General features: G+C 38.3%; 2 protein-coding genes across 16 annotated transcripts in view; both read left to right on the top strand.

The window, feature by feature from the left end:
• Nucleotides 1-6902, top strand: part of FSD1L (fibronectin type III and SPRY domain containing 1 like) — a 77725-nt gene extending 70823 nt beyond the window's left edge. For all 5 annotated transcript variants that reach the window (XM_024126419.3, XM_028493733.2, XM_028493732.2 and 2 more), the window contains one exon: nt 830-6902. In XM_024126419.3, coding sequence (XP_023982187.1) covers nt 830-952 — 123 coding nt within the window. In that variant the 3' untranslated portion in view covers nt 953-6902. The remainder of the gene's footprint in view (nt 1-829) is intronic.
• A 5733-nt stretch (nt 6903-12635) lies between these two features.
• FKTN (fukutin) overlaps nt 12636-24281 on the top strand; it is a 94536-nt gene continuing 82890 nt past the window's right edge. For 9 of the 11 annotated variants that reach the window (XM_028493722.2, XM_028493718.1, XM_028493717.2 and 6 more), the window contains exon 1: nt 14719-14786. The gene's annotated coding sequence lies outside the window, so the exon portion shown is untranslated. Of the gene's footprint in view, nt 12681-14718; nt 14787-15401; nt 15576-24281 lie in introns of those variants that run through there. The other 2 variants (XM_055087054.1, XM_055087051.1) reach the window with 2 other exon arrangements.

Here is a 24281-nt window from a genome sequence, read left to right as displayed (position 1 = left end):
AGTTACTTAGTAAATATTGAATACTTTAGGATATAGTTGAAGTTGGGAATACTTAAAAAATTTCTAGACTCTCCCTCGATTTATGCTTATGTCTGCTACATAAATGGCAGTTGATGATAGTTTAAATGATTCATATTTTCACATTTTAATTCTCTTGACTCTATTCCAAATAAGTTATAGTTTACTGAATGACAGCTGCTCTGTTCACAAGTGAAGCAGTTTTACGTTTCATAAACTCATTCACATTTATAATAATAGAATATGGCAAGTGTATCTGGATATTGCCATTTGCATTTTTCTCTGACAACTTTAAAGAATTATAAAAGAGTTCTTATTGTTAACAAGCTAGGGAAGAAACTCATGGAATTACTCTGTTAACAGAGGGGTGTTAGATTCCTGTAGTGTCAGGCCACACCTCGTTATCAAAATCTAAAGCAGTAATTGGGGTAAAGAAGTTGACTCTTTGTGCACTTCTCTTGGTTGTGAACATTAGCATCAATAATGATAATGTCTTTTGCCTAGATTAATCCAATTTAGTCTCTAAATTTCTACAGCCCTTACTTCCCTTTCTTGTGTGCAGCTCCAGTGGGTTCTGCTATCATAAAGACTTCCTTTGGTCTCTTGGAAAGTCTAAAAGACTTCTTTGGTTCTAGAAGACTCTTGAGTTAGCCTTTCCACTTCCCCTCAGTTCACATACGAAGGTTATCAGTTTGGAATTTGATGATGTCCACTTATGTGGCATTTTGACTTTCAAATGGAAATATAAGGATCATTTAAGTTTTCATTTGATTTGAAATCTGACTGAAGCTTTGTTTTTGTCCTTTCTTAGGTTTGGTGCGGTGGACTTTCTTTGAATACTGGGATGCAGGTTCCAAGTGCTGTGAGAACACTTCAGAAAAGTGAAAATGGAATGACTGGTTCGGCTAGCAGCCTAAACAATATTACTCAGTAATGCCTATTCAGAATATGTTTACCTTCCCTCACCCATTTTTGATTGGGTGGCCTTTTCTGTGCAGTTACTAATCACAGAAATTTATGAGTGGTGGAAATCAGGTTTGCTACATTCTGCTTTAAGGTGTGGAATCTGTTATCATCAAGCATCTAGTACGAAGCATTCACAGGAACCTGCTGAGCAATATCAGAGAAGCAAGCAGACATCGAACAAGAAACTGATGTTTTGAAGAGTAAATGGGAAAAAAAGGCAGTGTTTAAGTAGTTACATAGAAACTCATTTTTGTGTTTCTTGGATTACTTTGGTTCTTCTAATACGTTTAGTTACATATGGTAGCCCTAGGACCTGAGGGAAAAGCATTTAAATCTTGTCTTCTTTCCTCTGTACTTTCTCTTTTTTAATGTCATCACTACCTGTTATTTAGTTCTTACACTGAAGCTTGAAAACTATTCAGTCCTCCCTGGTTTTCTAAAAATGGAAATAATTGTTTGAGAGTGGTAGAAAGGTTTCCTTACAATAGTTTATTTTTCCCCTTTTATAAACAAGCTGAGGTTTGCTAAATTATCCTCTTTTGTTTATTGACTGGATTGAATATTATTTTCTCTTTCCAAATATTGTGATATTTCTCTTATGGTTATAACTCAAAAAAGAGAGTGGATAGGAAGTTTCTAGACAAAATAGCTTAAAATCACCCAAATTTCAGTTTTTTACCTGCTGCAAAGGGATATTCTTTATATGTTACCCTATTTAATTAGACTTTTCTTTCCATCGTTTTGGAGGATGGGTAAGATTTTTTAATGCTTTATATTTTCTGATTTTTTGTCTAGGTTAATACTACCTTTAATAGTTACCTTTGGTAAATTCCCACTTGAATTTGGTAATAACTGATTTTTAACATTTCTAGGAAGATGAAAGTTTATTAAAGCTTTATAGTAAGTAGAGAAAGCTACCTATACAAGTTTTATCTATGAGGAATAGGTTATAAAGGGAGGTGCCTAAAACTATTCTTTACTGAAGTCATTTAAATCTGCTTTTTAATAAGATGGAATGGTTTAAACAACTGTTTTGAAAAACTACAAATCTCTGACTTATTTGGCACATGAGTTTTTCAGATATAACTATTCAGAGGTGGTTTTTCTCTCAGTCTTTTTGCTACATTCATTTGCTTTCTAAAGGGTTGTAATTCTTCCAAAAATCAACATAGAGTAATCTTTACCAAACTTAGGGAAAATGTGTTAAACAATGAGTAACACCCATGGTTATTGAGCAGAGTATTTATATTTTAAAAGTTGATTAAAATTTGTAACAAGTCCTTTGAGCCAAACTGAAAGTTGTAATTACAGTATTTAAGAATCCCTTGAGCATTTTAAAGAGGTCTGGATTTGTGTATTCCTTAATTTTTGAAACTTTTACTTTCTCATGTTGACTTTCTTTCGTTCACATTTTAAGTATATTGTGTTATGACAACCTCCCTAGAAGTGACCATTGCTGCTTATTACATTTGAATTGCTTTCTACAGAAAGCCCTGTGGAATAGGAACAGCTCATTCTCTCTTAAAGTTTACTGATAGGATGTTTTGTTCATTATAAAACAAATCTAAATGAGGAATTTCATTTGAACTGGGTATTATTTTTTCAGAGGACATTCATATCTACACCATTGTCTGATGACATATTTTAAAGACTATAATGAAGTTTAGAGAATGACATTGTCAATAGATATTCTTTTGATTCTCCAAATAAATATAATTTTGGTTTTTGTTTCTCCTAGAGATTTTGAAAGAAATTTTTGGATGTCCCTACAGCAGGGTCATTCTAGGACCTAAGGAAACAGGAAGTTATAATTCTTTTTCATAGAGTTAAACCTGAAAGCAGTAAGTTAGTGGTGGAGCTTTATGTGAACTGCTTTCTGTGAACAGTTACGTATATTTTAACAAAATGACACAGAAAAAGCCAGAAGTTCTTGTACTAAAAACTTTTACTGTTATGTCTATATAATTGTGTCCTCTCTTTAATTTTAAGTGCCTTTTTCCTCTAAGCATGCTCTTGCTCCATTCCCCATGCAGTGTCAACTGATATTTAAACCAGAGACCATTATGTTTTACTGGTAAGGGGCTTCTATTGCAGGGACATGAGGAAAAGGAAATATTAATCAGGGGCTGGAGGAGTGCATATTATTCTTCCTGTGCTCATGCCGTCATTTGAAACCCTTCATATAAAATTTTCTAATATTCGTTTGGAAAATTCATTTGAAGTAATACTGTTATACCTCAGAATAAGAATCTGAGGTATAATAGTACCTTTTAATAGTACTAAAGGACACCTTTAGTTTCCTTTTACTGTGCTTCTTCTTAAAAGTCTCTAAAAAAAAAAGAACAAAATGTGTGGCGTTTTAGCTTAGTTGATTTACGTTTATTTGTGTTAAGTTAAACTGGAGGAAGTTTGCCATCCTATTTTCAAACTAGAAAATAATCTAACTGTAGTGCCTATTTACATAGTCTCAAATTAAGGTAACTATTAACTTGACACACAGTATATAACATTCTCTTTGACATTTGAATTAAAAAATATTGAGATTTTCTGCGCTCAATTGAAGACATTATGGAAAGTTGGTATACCTTTTCAAATATTCTTTATTGTTTTTTTCTTTACTCTTCGTTTTGGCAGGTCAAACATGATTGCTTTCTGTAAAAGAAATGCATGAGAGGTTGACGGTAATGTATGTTACCACAGGTGTAAAAAAAATTATGTTTTATAAAAACATACATTTAGTATTGCCTTTCTCTTTTAGCAGTTGAATCCCAAAGCAGTTTTAGTAAACTGGATAAAGAAATGAAGGAATTGCCTTAAGCACTTTAGAAAAAGAATTCTTTTACAATTCATTTTGACTCTTTGGACTGACTGTTCACATACATCTTTAACTTTTCATAAATATGTATATACCAAGCATTTACTAACTGAATGCACATACAAATTTAATATACAGTAATTCTTTGAATGTTTCAGGTGTAGGTAAACAAATTGAAAGTATTAAAGGCGTGCCTGTCTGTACATGGGTTTAACTGATGGCACCTGTACCATTTTGACAAACCATGAACTGCTGCTGTACAGCTAGACTTGACCGAATTTGTTCTGCAATCATTTTTTCCCCATGTTATCATCTAAAGAGACATACTGGCTTGGCTTTATTTGCTCATTTATGAAATTAAGGTGTGTACAGTATCATGTATAATTTGAATTTTTGAGACTGATCCTTGGTGGTATAAAGAATAAATAATTTGTAATGAAATCTGTTCATTAGGCTAAGATACTCTATTCCATGACTTACCTAGAATGATTAGTTTTTCTATATATACTTTTCCCATAAAATTATTAAGTTACTTAGATAGTGTCTTTTGGAAACATGGCAAAAAATTGGAAAAGGATATATATGGAAAATGATTGTTTCAGAGTACTAATTTTAAAGAGAGTGTAGACTTCTATGAAATATGTGAATCTATTTGTAAGGTCAGTGTTCATTCATTGGCTAATTCATACAACAAATATTTAAGTGTCTGGGATATGACAGTCATACTTTGTATTTGGATTTCCCAAATTAGTGAAGTGTGATTTTCTGTGCGTATAGTAGTTTTGCTGCTTTTGAGTGGTAAGACACAGTTTGCATCTTAAAAACAATGTTTTTGCTAATAAGTCAGAAATTTTAAAAAGTAAATGTTAGAGTTTGTAAAAAAAAATTCTAATTAACTGCATATAAAATGGTTCACTTATATGTAGTCACATAAAATGTGTCTGGAGAAGTTTCTTCCTTGATTTTATTTTTACACCGGATATATTCTCTTAGGGAAGTGTATGGTCAGCATAAATTTACTCAACATCCAAATAACCATAAAGTTATTTGTTATTTTTAATTTACATTTCATAATGCCAGTACTAGAGCACTTATAAGAGATCATGAATGTTTCCTTAATCATTGCAGAAAGATTATCTCATATTCAGCATAGTTTTAGTTTTGTGTATATCTTACAGTATTCATATTATGCAAATATTTGTGATCTTGATATGTCACATATGATAGCTTTGTTACCTGGAATATTTGATTAATGTAAATACTTTAAGTTTTTTGAGTAATTTGGAGGTTAAGTGGATTATATTTGGTATATGTTTTTGTTGAAAAGATATTGTTGGGTATGCCATATAAAGGTTAATATTGGCTTATAAATATTGAATAGATATCAGAGATTGTCATAGTACTTTTCTCCCCAGACTACTCACTTATTAAATTAAAACAGTATTTGTTATTTCTGGGTCAATATAAGGTACTGACTTTTGATTCATAATCATTTGAGCTATGTTAAATTGATATATGTTCTTAATGGTACCCGTTCAATGTAAGTTGGTCCTTGGGAAGGGACATATAGAGGATTTCACAGTATGTAGGACAGCAGGTAGGTGAATGTGTTTGCTTTGGCTTGGAGCTTCTTAAGTTTGGGCCAGTTTTAAAATAAGTCAAATTGTAAGTGATTGGTAAAAGTCATTTTTATTAGTATTGGAACTTTTTGGAGAGTCTAAGGGTTATGAAAATGCTTTTTTTTTTAAACATTTCCAGTATCTCTAAGGTACCAAAGCATTGAGTCTAATTTACCTTTTAAGGGAGACTCTTTAAAATCAAATTTATAACTAATTCATACTGTAAGATAATAGTAGCTAAAGTTGGAGTAATTTATATTAAAAACCATTAGTCTTTAAATTTTCTGGATGTAACAAAAAATATTTTGGCTTAATTTCTTTTAAAGTATTTAAAATGAATCACCTTAGCTCTACCATATACTAGATCTGTTATCTCTACATAAATCATTTATCATCTTTGGGCTTCCATTACCTTACATAAAATATTGTAACTTGTTCAGCCTACCTCACAGGGCTGTTGTGAGGAATAGAATGAAATGGAGTGTGTGAAATTGCTTCAACAACAGTAAAATGCTATGTAAATGTAAGATTACTTACAGTTAATAATGGACTTAAGTGTTTGGATACCTCTAGATGCCATTTACTTTGACAAAGCATGTGTTTAAAGTGGTATCACCAGGACATGAAACATGATTTTTTTTTAAAAGAAGAAAGCCTAATTAAAATATCCTTTAGCAGTTTTAGTTTATGCATGACTTGTGGCCTTTTTGTATTTTCTCATCAAGCCTGTTACTCTATTAAGACTTACAGAACTGTAAAATTTTTCCCACAGCATTAAAGTGTGTCAGAGTAGAATAGTAGCATAAATAAATGATTTAAGCTATGTTTCCATCCAGGCATTTGCACTTTCAATTTATGACTGCTCAGTGCCACATGCAAAGACTGAATTTGGCCTAAATAATTCTTTCCAAAACAACAGTTTTGGAATGGTTCAACAGTTTGCTGTCATCAGATAAATGATGTAAGGTGTATGTGCCCACTTAAAACATTTGACAACTTTTGTTGCATTGTCATTTTTTAAAACATGATGAGGCATTTCAAAACTCTGTCAAACTGGATATCATTTAGTATCTCTCCTAACATACTTGTTTTGCTTTAAATTGGATTAAATGGTTTACAGGTTGTCTTGATCCACAGATTGTTTGGTGTTTCTATCATCTGGACATGGTTTTGCTATGCAGTTCTGATAATAAAAATTCTTATTCCTCAGGTTTAACCTTTAAGTTAAGGATGAAGAACATTAATGGACTACTTATAATTAGGCAGTACGCAGTGCTGCAAACTAGTGTTTTATAATAAGCATTTTGCCTCATTTTCCTTGGAAACAAGACAAAGCTTTTAAAATGTTTTTTAAACTTTAAAATAGAGTATTCAAAGTGGAGTAACTTGTATGTTGAAATGATTGTATGTTGTGTATAGAATGACCAAGTTAAGCTCTTTAAAAGGCACCTGGAATATCTCATCTAAAAATTAAACTTTTTTTCCTGCTATCTTTTGCTTCAGTGCTTGCATTTTTATCCAATCTCATTAGATATCTACACTGTGCTGTTGAGCATGAGAAGATAAAAGTGTCATAGTACTTTTGCCCCCAAAGATTTTTATTTTAGAGCAGTGCTGTTCCACACGATTGTATGCAATGATGGAAGGTTCTGTATCTGGGCTGTCCAACACAGTAGCCACTAGCCATAGGCAGCTGTTGAGCACTTTCCATGTATGTGGCTAGTTCAGCTAAGGAACTAAAATTTTATGGTAAGTTAAATGTAAAGAGCCACGTCTTGCTAATAGCTGCTATTTGGCACAGTGCAGCTATAGATGGAAGATGAAACATGCTACAAGTAACTATAACATAAACCAGGAACTTAGTTTCTGTCTTTGGAGCTTGTCACATCTTGCATTACATTTTGGTAGATGGTAGCTAGGAGAGAACCAGAACCTAAGATTTTTTAAAATTTATATTCTAACTTGAAACCAGTTTAGGAGAAAAAAGAAAACCAATCTATGCCCAGACGAGGCTGGATCTCCTGTAACTAAGATAATTTTCACCAAGAGAAGAATGAAGAGATACTGGATAGTCCTGAGTCACAGGGAGAGGAATGTGACAAAAGATATTGAGAAACCAGTACCCTTTTTCTAAGTTGCTACACAAGTTGTTACATACTTGTCTAGATATATTCTGCATGCCTCCCTCCCCAAATGTTATAAAATGTAGACCATTATGGGAATTGGCTTCCTCAATTAGAGAACATTTTCTTGGTATACCAGTCCTACTGTGCCTCACTGGATCTCTGGCATGAGAGCTCAGGAAATTTTGTGCCTTCTACTTTTCTGTCCAAGTGTTTCCCTTACTACACCTCATTTTACATTTATACTCCATGGTACTAGTAGTATGTTTACGCCCATTTTGCACGAGGTCATGGGATTAGATTGTGATGCTTCCAGGTAACCCTACACAGCTGATACAGAATATGCTATTAATGGAAGGGTTTTCATGATACTATGAAATGGAGAAAGCAAGTCCAACAGTATATATAGCGTGGTACCATGGGGGTGTGTGTGTATACTTCGACTTGGGCAAGAGGGGTTCCCTGCCATGATCCTCACTCTCTGGCTGTGCCTCTCCATGGAATGAAAAAGTGAAGGAGCCAAGAAATCATGCCCACTTGCAGTCTGTGTTCCTGGCTATGAACCAGATAGCTAGGACCCCATAATTCCCTGTCCCACCAGCCCCAAAGCTTGCTTACACCGCACATGCAGGCCTCTTCCTCAAATCCATCCTGCACCGCACTACAGGTGTATACCCCTAGACTCAAGGGGAGGCAGTTTGGGAGGAGTGTGGATGGGGCTTGGATGTGCAGACTGGGGTGTCCACCTTCATGCTTACCAGGACCCTTGTGGCAAGCTGTAACTAGACGTTAAAAGGAAAAAGACCCAGGGACTTGGGAGAACAGGCCAACCTCGTTCTCGTGTTATCACCTTCCAGCACATGTCTGAGAATTCAGTTTTGAACCTAGATTTCTGTTCCTTGAGAAGAAATATGTGTCAAGATTGAAGTGTGTGTGTGTATGTATGTATGTATGTGTATATGATTGACTCTTACTTATTTAGACACTTAAAATATATGTCAAGTTGGGCCTCCATTTCTATTCTTGCCCCGGGCCCCACAGTGTTAGGGTGGACCAGGATGTGTATGTGCTTCAGCATCTGAATAATTTTAAAAAGATGGATGTTTGCTTATCCTAGAGGCTGTTTTTACCAATCCTTGTACCCCTTCTCCACTGGACTGGCTAACCAGGTTAAAGCATACTGACTAGGATTCACAGTGAGTTGAAGGCTCACAGCTGGGCTCCCCCTTGTATGCTGCAGTAGTACTGCTCCCACCAGTTGCATGGTATGTATACCTCTAGTTAGCTGTTTGTTCCCAAACTTGTTATGCCAGTGGCATTGTTGTAATTATATAATTTAAATATTACATAAACCAATGAAATTCAAGTGGAGGGAACTTTAGTGATGAAGAGCAAGTGGCTGACAAGTTAGTTGTGTCCAAGATCATTGTAAATTACAGAGGATTGCAAGAAAGAAAAATATGCATCTAGGACTCTGAGTTGAGATTCCTTCACTTGTATCTGTAAGTTCCTGGTCCACTTTAAAGAAACATACCAGAAACTACAGGTGATCTGTTATGTCTGTGGCTTATGTAAGAAAAACTAATCAGTTGATCCATACTTAAAAAGACCATAGTTCAAATCAAAAGATTGGCCAATGTTGGGAATTCCCTGGCTGTCCAGTGGTGAGGGCTCTGTGCTTCCACTGCAGGGGGCACAGGTTTGATCCCTAGTCAGGGATCCAAGATCTCGCATGCCACGCAGCACAGCCAAAAAAAAAAAAAAGATTGGCTAATGTAATCCTCTGCTATTACTGCATTTTTTAAAGCTTTACATGGAACAAGATTTGTTATGCCCTTTATGAACCTGATAGTTTTTCCCTTGTTAATTTATCATGACAATTTTCAAACATACAGAAGAGTAGAGAGGCTATTTATAATGAACACCTTTATGCTCATCACCTAGATTTATCAGTTGTTAACAATTTGCCATGTTTGTGTCATTATTTTTGTTTAAAAAAGTTTCAGAACTGTAATATGCATCAATGATGACTTTTTCTTTCAAACACAGCCACATTCCATTAACATTCTTAGCAAAATTAATATTGTCTAATGGCCCAGCCCATATTAAAATTTAAGTTGTCTCAAAAATGTCTTTTTATGGTTGCTTTTTTCAAGTCAGGATGGATTCTGACTTGGTCCATGGACAAGGTCCATGCATTGCATTTGGTTATTATGTCTCTTAAGTCTCTGATTTTGTATTAGTTCCCTCCCCACCTTTTAAATGCCATTGATAAAGAAACGGGGGCATTTGTCTTGTAGAATGTCCCACATTCTGATCGATTCTCTATAGCCTTTGTTAAATCTAGAGTTATGGTTAAATGCATGTTCAATTTTAAGGCAAGAATCCTTCACAGGTGGTGCTCTGTACTTTCTGTTGCATCACATCCAAAAGTGCATAATGGCAGGTTGTCCCACTTAAAAAGGTTGATCAGTGGGTTCAGGTGGTGCCAGCCTAATCCGTCTATTGAAAAGTTCCCCATCAACGTTTCAACTTAATTTTAGCCTCTACTGATGAGGGCTGTCCTTCATACTTCATTAGGAGTAGCAATGATTGTTCTATCATCCATCATTTATTAGCTGGAATTCTCATTAGCATTTTGGTTACACTGAAATCCTATTCCAATAAGAAAGGCCAGATAAATGCTTGATATTTTTATCAAGTTTCAGGATAGCGAGGTGGTGCCCTGGCAATCTTCAATCATGACTAATGAGTTTCATTTTTAAGGAATCATGAAGTCAAGAATTTTCATATATTTGATGTGTTTTAATCAATAGCAGTTATTCATTTTGATGTTCAAAATTTACCATCTTTGGTCCCTCAGGTTAGCACCTGTGTCCAATGATCCTGTTAATCTTTGGTAACTTCCTTCCTCTGGGTGCTACCTACTTTCTTCTTTTCCTTCTTCTATGTCTTTTTTTTTTTAAACATCTTTATTGGAGTATAATTGCTTTACAGTGGTGTGTTAGTTTCTGCTTTATAACAAAGTGAATCAGCTATACATATACATATATCCCCATATCTCCTCCCTCTTTCATCTCCCTATCCCACCCCTCTAGGTGGTCACAAAGCACCGAGCTGATCTCCCTGTGCTATGCGGCTGCTTCCCACTAGCTATTTTACATTTGGTAGTATATATTAGTCTGTGCCACTCTCTACCTACTTTTTAAATTAACCTACCAACTACCAGTTCTAAGTAATAAGAGGACTCTACATAAAACTGAGTTCCCTAAAACTGAGTTCCTCTGCCAAGTTTATGATTAACCTCTCTATCCCAAACCTTACTTCCTTTCTTGTTCCACACCTCAGGACTGAGCAGTATCAAAGAAAAAGGGGGATTGTAACCAAGCAGGACCCTATGGGGCGTTCCCGGGACAGACACTCCCCCCCAACCCCCATGTCCTCCACCTGCCTCTTGGTTATAGAAAAGCTTTAGTCTCCCAGGCCTCCCGATTCTCAGAAGGCTGCCTCAAGAGTGAATGATTAGGAAATAGGAAGATGTAGAAACAAAGAATAGCTGTTGAGCTGGGAAATTGGCAACAATTTATAGACTATAAACCAGCCACGTAGAATCATCAAACTCCCGATTCCCTGAAAGAGATAAATGAAGGTCTGACACACAGTCCTAAGTTATTTTAACAGGAAGCAGACCCCCACCAGATGAAAACTGCTGACCACAAGCACGTAGACAACATACTGGTCGAAACCAGAAGATTGGTGGTGCTGGAAACTTCACCTTGATGCCAACCAATCCAAGAACTGTGCACGAGCTGATCACGTGCACTGCCCCTCCCTCACACTGCCTTTAAAACCTCTGTCTCCTAACTAGCAGTTTGGAGATGGTCTTAGGACATCAGTCCACCATCTTCCCACGTTGCTGGACTCCTGAATAAAGCAACTTTTCCTTTTCCACTAACACTTGTCTCTGGAGTACTGGCCTCGTCTGGTTACATACAGCATAAACTTGTATGTACACAGAAAACTTCTGGAAGGAAAAACAAGAAACTGATAAGGATCATAACCCCTGGGAAATGAGAAGGAAAATGACTTTTCATTTTATACTTTTCCAAAAAACAGTTTAGATTCCATGTGCTTTATTGAGCGTACATAATGGTACGTGGCGTTGTGCTAGAGGGCACAAAAATATATATATCATGCATCAAGTTGGAAACCAAGTTAGCCCACTAAAAATAATTCAGGGTGTAAGAAAATGTATATACAACATATGTACTACTACAATAAATGTATGTTATGTATACCAGCATTCTCTACTATTATGATAAAATGATTTCACAATGCAAAAAAAAGTTTAGAAAACAACTCAAATATATGAGGGGAGTATTTTCAGTTTTCACCATGGGCTGGTAATAGTAATTTTTGTAGAAAGAACTTCAAATTACAGTAATCTGTTTAGTGCTTTATAGTTTTCAAGATTATGTCAAAATTGATTCATCTGTGATGATTAACAATAATTCTTTGGATTACACAGTTAAACAACGAGGTCCGGAATTGAATGTGTGTATATTTCCAGCCCTTAACAGGAGTATAACAGTCCGCGGGAGCTTGCACGTCCCACAGACACCTCAACCTCAAGAGCAATATTAACTCGTCTACTGTTTCCCAATCTATCTCCCATCTCACCCAATGGTACCCAAACCAGAGTTCAGGGAGTTATTCTGAATCCCTCTGCAAAGCACACTCAAAAATTATTCGTTGTTTATCTGAAATTCATATTTAACTGGCATCCTATATTTTATCTGGCAAACTCACACACTTTGGGAAACACAGCTCAGCTGGTGCCTCTCCAATTCTAGGAGCAATTCCTAAAATCTCAGATCGCCTCAGTGCCCTGCTGTAGTTGTTACCTAGGCAACAGATAAAAAGAGCTTTGGCTACGTGTCTAAATCCCAAAAGCCAGGAAATCGCCGGGCTCCGTAAACTTCGGTGAGGAAGCAGTGTGGGTAGTAGACCAGGCGGAGGCCGGGGTTAACGGTTGCGACACCAACCCAACCGGTACGTAAAGGCTCCGCGCTTGACGGCCCCTTTTGCAGCAGTTGCTGTGAGTGCCGTAAAGCGGCGTTGCCGCTGGTGTTGGCCGAGGTAAGGTGTGAGAGGGGCGGCTTGGCCTCCGGGGCTGGGTGGGCTCCTCGGGCGGGTGTCGCCGGTGGCTCGGGTACCGTCACTGGGCATTCCCCCAGCCTAATGGGCACTTGCCTCGGCCCAGGCGGGCCATAGGTCGAGCGCGCTCCGGGCGGGGGTTACTCAGTGAGGCAGTCCACGAGCACCTCGGGGTGGATGTGCGCTTCGGCGTCGCTCCCACGCTCTTGGGCTTGTCAGCAAGTAAAATCCTCATCCCGGGACAGGTCCGATGTTGGAGGCCGATCGAGACCCTTGTAGGACCCGGCTGGGGTAGTGACGTTTGAGTAGGGTCCTGAGAGCTGTCTCGGGATTTGCAAGAGGATCTGGGGGCAGGGGTCGGCGGGAGGGAGGAGAGCATTGCAGGCTGTGGGGCCCGTGTGTGCAAAGGTGCAGAAGCATGAAAGGGACTACCAGGTTTGGGCAGCACTGCGTGTTAGGGTAATGGCTGGAGGAATGGGTGCGGAGACGGGAGGGCCAGAAATGTGGCGGGAGCTACCGTTGGGTCTCAACTGGGACGAACCTTGATGCCCCATGAGGGAGTGTGGAGTGCTTCCTTGGGCAGTGGGGGAGCTACAGCAGGTTTCTAGAGAGAGGGTAATTTAATTAACCATCCCTTTCTTTTATGCTTTCCCCCTGGGTTCAGCTTTCAGTTCAGTTGGAGGAGTATTTACTGAAGCGCCCCTTTTGTGTGCCTAATAATGGGGTGGACACAGCTAGGCATGCTAAATAAAGTTTCATATGGCTTTGAGGTCTGCCTTTTGTTTGCACTATCAACTGGGGGATGTCGGGAAAGACTGATACAGAGAGAGAGAGAGAGAGAGAGAGAGAGAGAGAGAGAGAGAGAGAGAGAACCGAAGCTTTGGATAGGAATCTGGGGAACTGAGTTCAGATTTCATCACCATCACCAGTTTCTCAAGTAACATGAGAGACGTCGCTTCTCTCTGGGCCTCAGTTTTCTCAGATGTAAACAGAGGACCTAGATAACAACAGGTTCTTTCTACTTTTGAAGATAGCAGGTTTCCAAAGAATAAACATCAGCCTATGAACAAATATGAAAGTGAGTGATGGAGCAGTGCATTAGGAATGGGGAAAAGTGGAGTATTTACTGAAGCGCCCCTATTGTGTGCCTAATAATGGGGTGGACAGAGCTAGCCATGCTAAATAAAGTTTCATATGGCTTTGAGGTCTGCCTTTTGTTTGCACTATCAACTGGGGGATGTCGGGAAAGACAGAGAGAGAGAGAGAGAGATACAGAAGACAGGAATAGGCATTTTAGAGTATATTTGCGGAGGTAGGCTTTGGAAGCTTTGGATAGGAATCTGGGGAACTGAGTTCAGATTTCATCACCATCACCAGTTTCTCAAGTAACATGAGAGACGTCGCTTCTCTCTGGGCCTCAGTTTTCTCAGATGTAAACAGAGGACCTAGATAACAACAGGTTCTTTCTACTTTTGAAGATAGCAGGTTTCCAAAGAATAAACATCAGCCTATGAACAAATATGAAAGTGAGTGATGGAGCAGTGCATTAGGAATGGGGAAAAGTAAAAAAGGCTGGGATTGAGCTGTACTTTGAGGATGGGTAGGGTTTGAGTCATCAGGAGCTATCTCTGCTGAGCACCATAGATAAAGATACAGAAGACAGGAATAGGCATTTTAGAGTATATTTGCGGAGGTAGGCTTTGAGAGGATGGAGGATTTGGCACTAGTATGGCACTAGAGGTTGAAGGAACACCAAGTGGAAAGAAAATGCAGTACGTTCTGAAAAGGAAGAAAAAAGGAGTGAGAGAAATGTCAGCAACATACAGTACTTGATTTCTTGGATCTAGGCGATTGTTATTTTGAACCTGTGTTTTTCAAAAGTGAATTTAAGTGCTGTTGATAAAAATGAGAATTCTATCAGAATTTTAGCATGTGATAATGTATTGGGAGTAAGGTGATGCAGATTGTAGCTTTGCGTTGCCAATAACTAGCCTCTTGGGCTGTCATTTATTTCTTCCAGAACCTATTCTCCTCTGTAAAATGATGTTCTTGGATTAGGTGGTCTCTCTTCTCTAAAACCTGTAAAACGTGAGTCTGTGAGGATGGAGAACTATTCTCTTTGAAGGGGGCAGGGAGATAGTAGGTGGAGAATAAAATTGTTAACTTTGAGGTGTAGGAAATAGAGTTGGATATATAGACAGATGGGGTTTATAGACTGAAACTTAAGTAGTAAGTTTTCTCTCCGAGATGGTATTTAAAATCTTGAAAATGAGTTTGCTTTGAGGGAGAGATTGTAAAGAGTAACTATAGGGTGTGCGCATAGATAGGAGACTAGAGAAATGATTGAAGGAGACATGTAGATCTCAGAGCTATGAGCTAGGAGTCCTTTTCAAAAAGGATTACATTTTGGGGGCCAGCATTTTTATTAAAATAATTTAACAGTATTTACAGTAAATATTAATATTAAGCAATCACTTTTGGGAACTCTAGCAAAAAATAATTCAAACAGATACAGTCTCCACTGTCGTTCTGATTGTCTATTCAGAAGTAATATCATTTACATACTTATTTATTCAACAAATACTTGTGTGTTTCAGGCACTGCTGTGTGCTAGGGATGTACAATGAAGAAGGCAGATGTTGTTCCTATCGTCCCTGCATGTAAAGGCTGTAGTGTCCAAATCAGTGCTTTTCAAATTTTAATGCAAATATGAATCACCTGAGGATCTTAAAATATAGATTAAATGTAGATTCTGAATCAGTAGGTCTGCAGTATGGCCTGAAAATTCTGCATTTTGACTCGCTCCAACATGATGCTGATGTTGCTCGTCTGAGGACCATACTTTTAAGTAGCAAAGATCTAGATCCTGTCTAGCAGGTATTAAGCCACTACTACTACTTATCAGCTGTTTTTATTAATAATTTTATTGTCTTTATAAAAATAGTATATGCTCATTATAAAAATTTTGGGACAATATAAAAAAAGCATAAAGAACAATGTAAAAATCATGCCAGTCCCCACACCTAGAGATGACCATTATTGATATACTGGTGAACATCCATCCAGATTTTATGTATGTACATATATAGTCACACTTTATATTTTGTACTAAGTACTTGAGGCTTGCTGAGCCCTGTGTTTGATTCTGTTTGTTTGATTAGCTTTATAGTTTTACTAAGATCAACACCCAGATATCCTCAACCAAGCAGTTAAGTACTTGCATTCTTGAGGGGAAGACTTTACTCAGTTAAAAATAGCTTGGTTTAACACTATTCTGTTACTCCAAAAATTGGAAGATAGTAAGATAATTAAAGCTTATAATGTGTGTGGGCTGTAGTATTTGTTAATTGAGCCACAGAATGAGAGAATTTTTTTAAAGTTTTTTTGAAACTTAGTATTTTTTTTTCTCATTACAAAATCAATCGATATTCACATAGGATAAATAAAAAGGAAAAAGAAAAGCACCTACAGTCCTCCCAACCCAAAGACAGCCACTGTTTTTACACTGGTATGTATGCTACTAAGGTAGCTCTTAAATGACCCATGAAATAACGTATGTAAATAATGTTTGGGTCAAAAGAAATCCTTGGTTCCTCAACTTTCTGCTGCCTTTGAAATTAACATAATCTATTGTTTGTACTGTAGAGTCTTGTGACAGGGAACAGCCAGCAGGTTGCCTGGTGTCTATAGGATGTACATAGGGCTCAGTGATATTTGTGAACTTAATGGAAAAATGAATGAATGAGGGAACAAACCAAACTGACCTGTGTGACATAAACTCTGGCTGTCACTCTTCACCTGCAGTTGCTCGCATTCACCACTTATCTCAAATACTTTTGTATACTCTTCTGGGCACACAGAGCTCTTGGGGCAACAGAGGTCCATCATAAATCTTTTAAAATCTATGTCTGTGCTTGAATTCTACTGTGGAAGACTACAGAATATGGAATACTGGGGAATATGGAAACATATGATAGCCTCCTGTCTCAAGGAACTATAACTAGTTAAGACTGACTGCAAAAATAGTACAAATATACAATGCTGTGTGGATATAAAAGAGGGAGCCTTCAGTTGTCAGAGCAGAGGGAATTACTAGCAGGCTTTTAAGGTGACAGTTATTAATTATTGCTGGCATTTATTGTATAGTTATCATGTTCTAGGTACTGTTCGGTGCGTTACTTGTATTAATCTGTCAGAACAGCCCTGTGAGTCAAGTACAATTTATAGATCCACTTTAAAGATGGGGCATAGAAAGATTAAGTAACCTGCCTAAGGACGTACGTATAGGCTGCAAGTGGCAGAGCAGGATTTGAACATAGCAGTCTGTCTTCGGAGCCTATGCTCTTAACTACTCAAAAGACAGTGAGGGCGCAGGATGTGGGGGAGAAAGCACTGTAGAGAGAAGGAATAGCATAGACAAATGCACCGAGGTGAGCAAGCACTGTATTGTTGGGTTCATTTAGGGGATTAGTACTAAATAAGCCATAGAAGTTCTTAAAGCACGGGAAAGTGACACAAAGTGGTACTATAGAAATGACTGGACTTTGGTCCCTAAGATGGGTATTTTGAGGAGAGCCTGGTGGTAGAGTACAGATCTTCCTCAATTTGATATAACCATCGTAAGTTGAAAATGCTGTTAATATACCTGACCTACCAAGCATCATTAGAGTTTAGCCTAGCCTACCTTAAACATCTTCAGGACACTTACATTAGCCTACGGGTAGGCAAAATCATCTAACACAAAGCCTACTTTATAATAAAGTGTTGAATGTCTCATATAATTTATTGAATACTGCAAATGAAAAGCAGAATGGTTATAAGTGCTGGTTATTTACCCGTGATCACGTGGTTGGCTGGGAGCTGTGCCTCACTGCCACTGTCCAGCATCACGAGGGATTATGTGGCATTTATTGCTAGCCCAGAAAAAGATCAGAATTCAAGTGCGGTTTCTACTGAATGCTTGTCACTTTTGCACCATCGTAAAGTCAAAAACCATAAGTCAAACCATCCTGAGTCAGGGACTATCTGTACTCATGTAGGAGGCTTTCTATTTAGGCAGAGTTAATAAGGCCTTTAAATTAGGCTAACTATACTGGAAATGGGAAAGAAATAACAGCTTTTAGAGGCGCTAAGAAGAATGTAAGTTGGGTGACTCAGATGTGGAATTAGAACCACAAAAACTATTTTGTTTTGAACATAAATAATTAAGAAAATAGGGATACCATTAACAGAATAGAGGGGCAAGTCATGAAAGAAATCTGGTTTGAAGGTGGACAGTGATTTGTTTTAGGCGCTGGTGGAATGTTCAAGAGGACACCACCAACAGTCTGGTGAAATATTTATAAGTAGTAGTTAGCCAGTAGATATGGGAGGTACATCTAATAAAATGATCAGGAGCAAGAGAGTATAAAGAGAACATCCATCCAGATTTCATATCAAACAGAATAGTAGGCATATTAGGCAATGCCACTTCCTTCACCCTTTTACTTCGCCCCTGTAACATCAGTCCCTTCCTGTCTTCACTTTCTTTCTTATCTAGGTCTTTCATTTCAGACACTCTCTAAAAACTCAGTACTCCATAGCCATTTCCAAAGCAGTCACTATATATTTATGATTTTTCTGGAGTATCAAATGGAGAGACTAATTTTTTAATCTTCAAGTGTCAGTGTATTGAGAGAGGTTACATTGCAAAGGGTTAAGAAGGGAATGAGTGGTAAGCAGATAAAGAGACTTCTTAAACCCTTACAGTCTAACCTTTGCTTCCAGGCTACTGACACTCTTTTGCGAAGTTAGCAATGAAAGGAAAGGAAAAGGAGCAGCAGTATTTAAGGAAGATGGGTAGCATCTGTTGCTACTGGCCTTTTTTTTGGCCTAGAGCAGCTGAAAATGTTGATTTTTTTTTTTTTCATCTTAACTCTGAATACCTCTTCAGAAGCATTTTCTCTTTATGCTTTCCATCTGCTGCCTTATCTCAAAACATGCCTTTCCCTATTTAAACTACCCTCTTTCTTCTCTGTAGTTTAGCCTCCTGTTTTATTTTGCAGTGCAGGGCATATTTGAATCTCAGTTCTGTCTGATTCATACCACCTGTACCTTCCTCTCACTCCCCAGTGTTCCTGAATAAATTGGATCTAGCAGCACCGAGGGGACCAGGCTAGCACACATCATCTTATGAGCCTAAGTTCAGTGTCAGGGCTGATTATTTCTTGTCCAAGGGCCTCTGATATCGAGAGGTGATCCAGAAGGCAGTAGTGGGGAGAAGTGGGATAAAAAAGTCAGGCCGTTTGACATTCTTTCAAACAGATCCCTACCAAAAGGATTCTCAAAAAAGTAGTTGGAGGGGGGATGTCAGGTTAAGCCAGGTGCCAAAGTTTTTTGTGCCATGACCATCAAAGAACAAATGATAATGTGAAAGGGAAATGGGAAGCTGAAAGAATATGAAATACTGCTTTTGGCTGTAGCAAGAGCCTGAGAGCTATCTTGAACTTCCCATCCTGTATATTTTTCCTTCAAATTTGTATATGGCTTTTATCTACCACTGGTTTTTTCCAACCTTTCTCATGCCTTGACACAAAGCGAAATGGATAATAAAGGACAAAAGAAAGGGTAAAAGAATGTGTTTGTTCTTGGCTGGAGGTGACAGTCTTGGACTCTAGCTACCCCAGGCTCAAAGACTGAGAGGATTGGGCTTCCCTGGTGGCGCAGTGGTTGAAAGTCCGCCTGCCGATGCAGGGGACACGGGTTTGTGCCCCGGTCCGGGAAGATCCCACATGCCGTGGAGCGGCTGGGCCCGTGAGCCATGGCCCTAAGCCTGCGCTTCTGGAGCCTGTGCTCCTCAGCGGGAGAGGCCACAGCAGTGAGAGGCCCGCGTACCGCAAAAAAAAAAAAAAAAAAAAAAAAAAAAAAGACTGAGAGGATTGATAGCTCAGACACCCACAACCCGTGAAAGGTTCAGCTGGGAAGCAGATCTGCCCATTCCTGTCTTCTTCATTGCCAGATCCTAGTTCATGCACTAGTTAGAGCCTGTTTCCAAGTCATCTAAGACTAATACTATGCTGTAATATACCATACTTATATTAACCTTCTCATATTTGCATTAGAACTTGAAGAGACTTGGGTACTTAAACCTGGTAATTCCCCTTAGAGTCCCCATTACATCTCCCCACCCCCTGATTTAAATTTACATCTCTGCAGTACTCTTTCTTCTTTGCCATTATTACTGTTTTCTTTAGGAAGCTTTACCTAAGTATATGTAAGAAAATACATTACTTGTCTTCTCTAGCATTTTTATTATGATAGCTAAAATGTCACATATAAAGAGAAATGTATACACAAATAATATTTTTATTTTGGTTCTATGCTATATTTCTCCATATGTTATTTTAAAATGTTTATTGTTCTGGAGTTGGAACCAAGTATAGGCTTTAAACTCTAAAAAAATCACTTTTTCATATTTCATATTCTGTTTTATTATGAAAGTTTCTGTAGGACAGAGAACTTTTTTAAATAAAAACTTTTAAAAAATAGTTTTGTGTTCTCTTGAGCATTGTGCAGTGTCTTTGAGTATACTTAGCATACTTATTTCTTGATAATAATTCAACCAGTTTTAGGCTGGTAGGGGAGATGATTCATGCATTCTAACAGCTATAATTCAAAATAGAAAGTAGTAAAAGCCTTAGGGTTAGTTTCCTCTCCTTGTGCTCCATAGTAACCTGTATTTACTCCATGACCGTTACACTTGATATTGTCTCTATATTTATCTCTGATAGAGTCTGTCACAAACTAGAACAGTGGTTCTTAATAGACGTGAGGGTGGTAAGGATGGTGCTTGTGCATTTTGGAAAAAACTTCCCATGCTGTTCTTTAGCACATCATACCCTCTACCACCATTACCATCACCATTCTTCTTTTGAAAACTCTTATATACTCATCTCTAACATCTTAGAAGATAAGGAACTGTATCATTTTTCTCTCCAGCTTAGCATTTTATTGGCATCTCTGCCTGTTAAGTTAGACAGTAAATATTTATTCCCTTCAAGAAGGTAAGACTAGGAATTTAGAGCTAGGAGAGTTCACTTCTGACTTTGAAGAGCATGAAAGACTTCATAAAAGAAGGGTCACTTGAGAGGAGTGATGAAAAGAGGTGTAGAACTGGTTCTGTGGAAATGGATGAGAACATTTCAGACAAGAGGGAATGAGTAAAAGCAAAGAGGCAGGAAAGGTCGTGTGTATTCCAGGATTACCTGGGCAAAAACCATAGTGTGTGAAGTGGGAGAAAGCCTAGAAAATTTGCGCGTGTTCAGTCAGATTGTGAATACCCTTGAATGCCATCACAGTTGACCCTTGAACAGTGCAGGTGCCAACCCTCTGTCGACTGAACTAAAAACACACGACATGAGAGCTGTGAGTTTCAGTTTTATTGGGGGACTTACTGAGGACTGTAGTCTGGGAGACAGTCTCTCAGATAGCTCTGAGTAAGAAGAGGTAGTGGGGGAGGTCAGTAGATACATGATTTTGGCAAAGGGGTACGTGCACTCAAGCACACGTCTGTAGAAAGTTGCTGCTAGTCACGAGGAACACATATCTCAGTTAATGATTTTAGTGCTTTTCTAAGTATGGGAAGATGCAAGGGTCCAGGTTCATAAACTGTTTCTCCTGAAATATTTCTAAGTATCTAAGGGCCTGTTTTGCCTGTTTTCCCAGAGCACAGAGTGCCTCATCCTGATCTTTACCCTGAATTCCTTTAAGATGTGTTGTAGGTCAGCAACTGCAGTGGCTAATGACTTGATTCTTGTAGAATTGGATAGTGGGCACCAGTCTTTATTTTACACCTCCCTGCAGTCAAAAGTCTGCATGTAGCAGAGTCAGCCCTCCGTATCTGCAGTTCCACACCAAAAGATTCAGTCAACAACAGATTGTGTAATACTATTTATTATTGAAAAAAATCTGCATATAAGTGGACCTGCGTAGTTCAAACCCGTGTCGTTCAAGGGTCAAATGTATGTGGAATTTGAGCTTTATTTGTAGGTGGTAGAGAACCACTGAAATATTTTGATTATGGTGTAATTTGATTCATTTATCAGCAACTTGGTATATCTGTCAGTGTATAGGTAAGATTATGAGTAGGCAGAAAGTGGAACCTGGGACATCAGTTACAATTAAGACATTTGTACAATTAGAGTTTAAATTAGAATGACAGTGAAGAAAGAAGAGGGAGTTGGTGCCAGAGGGATTTTAGAGGTAAACTCAACAAGCCTTGGCCTCTCTTTTTTAAAGTATCACATTATTCATTTTAAAGTGGTAACTCCATTCCTAATGAAGAGATGGTGCTAGCAAATAGGAATGTTTTGACAGGCTAGTGTTCTTCCTTGGCAATAATTGCCTTGGCATTTATTGAAAACAAGTAATGAAGTAAAGTTAATTGGATATCATCTTGATAGTAAAAATGTAGTTGGGATTGATGATATATTCTGGAGGTTTATTTCATTTAAGAATTAACTGTAGGTTAGAGATATGTCCAAAGAAAGAACAAGATATTAATTTGGACTTTATGTTTCTGTAGTGGTTTATATAGGCCTTTCTTTCCACCTGTTAATTCTGGCACAGAAAAGGCTGGGCTATATAGCATACTCCAAATGCTGCTTTACATTTCACTAGGAATCAGTGTACAATACCTTGATGCACTATTTACTACAACTACAAGAAACTGAGCTGAAATACTGAAAATGAAGGATATTCTTTTTTTTTTTTTTTTTTTTTTTTTTTGCATTACGCGGGCCTCTCACTGTTGTGGCCTCTCCCATTGCGGAGCACAGGCTCCAGACGCGCAGGCTCAGCGGCCATGGCTGACGGGCCTAGCCGCTCCGCAGCATGTGGGATCTTCCCGGACCGGGGCACGAACCCGTGTCCCCTGCATCGGCAGGCGGGCTCTCAACCACAGCGCCACCAGGGAAGCCCCAGGATATTCTTTTTGTTATTTTGTGAGCTGTCCTTATCAGAGTACATATTTGACTGTTTTATTTTAGCAAGGTTTAGCTGACAGCAAAACTAATACCGTCATCAATATTGTTTTATGTTGCTAGTTTTTACAGTTTTAGGAGATAGAACATGATCGTGATTTATTCAGTTATCTTTGCTTTATGCATTATCTGTAAATCAAGTAGATTACTCACGTCACTGGTGATATTTCTCTTAAGTAGTTTGTTGACTTTATATAATATCATGTAGTGTTTGCTTTATATAGGCTTCCACACTGGAAGCTCGTTTGGATTGTTTTAAAACTCTAAGACTTCTGATTTAAAGATGACAGAGTAAAGACATTTGTGCCTTCTTCTATCTGAAATTACCCTGAAACAGCAAGGAGAATGAGAGACAGAGATGTACAGTTGACTCTTGAACAACATGAGTTTGAACTGCTATATGTAGATTTTTTTAAATAGTAAATACTGCAGTACTATATGACCTCTGGGTGGTTGAATCCACAGATGCAAAACCGCATCTATGAAGGAACCGCAGATACAGAGGAACCACGTATGTATATGGAGGGCCAACTATACGTTATATGCAGATTTTTAACTGTGTAGAGGGTTGGTACCCCAACCCCTGCATTGTTCAAAGGTCAACTGTAATTACGTCTTTGATGGGACTAGAGTCCTGTACCCCAAATTGAAATATTTGAGAAATATTTGTCAAATGTAAGCAGAAAGAGATCTCAGGTAGAACTGACAGAGCAACGAGAAATAGATCTTCTGTTTACAGTGCTGTCAGGATGCATAGAAAAGCAGTGGGAGAAGCTTCCTTGGAATGTTTGGCAACAGGAACTAGCAGGAAAGGAAGAGCAAATGAGAAAGCACACAGATACTCAATCTTTGCAGGAAGCACTCTTGGTGAGGCAAGAAGTAATGACTAAACAACTTTCTCTTGCTTGTTCTCATATACATTCTCTCTGTCTCTCTCACGCACACACATGCGCAGAACACCCTGTAGCATAAAGAGCTTTCTTGTATACTAAAGAGACTACCTTCTAGTACAGAACACAGCCTTGCTTCTTCCTTCCACAATCCTCTTGCAAATAGTTGGCCTGAGTGGAGTTCGTCATTCAAAGATTAATAATAATAAAAAAGAAATTAGCAACAGCATCTACACAAAAATGTTACAAGAAGAAAAGCTAAAAGAAACAGAAAAACAAGTGGCAAAGAACCCATGAGAAAACTGTATTGGCCTAACAAATTTAAGGAGACAATCACTTCTTTAAAGTAATAGAGAAAGTTCATTGGCTAGGAAGAAATAGTAAGACAACAGTAAATGGTGAGTAATAATTTGGCGGAACTCAAGAAAGAAAAGAAAGAAAAATAAAATCAGAAATAAAAGGGGCTTCCCTGGTGGCGCGGTGGTTGAGAGTCCGCCTGCCGACGCATGGGACACGGGTTCGTGCCCCGGTCCGGGAAGATCCCACATGCCGCGGAGCGGCTGGGCCCGTGAGCCTTGGCCGTTGAGCCTGTGCGTCTGGAGCCTGTGCTCCGCAACAGGAGAGGCCACAACAGTGAGAGGCCCGCGTACCGCAAAAAAAAAAAAAAAAAAAAA

This window comes from Physeter macrocephalus, chromosome 9 (assembly GCF_002837175.3).
Source record: "Physeter macrocephalus isolate SW-GA chromosome 9, ASM283717v5, whole genome shotgun sequence".
Lineage (NCBI taxonomy): Eukaryota > Metazoa > Chordata > Mammalia > Artiodactyla > Physeteridae > Physeter > Physeter macrocephalus.
This window is presented reverse-complemented; position numbering and strand designations above follow the sequence as displayed.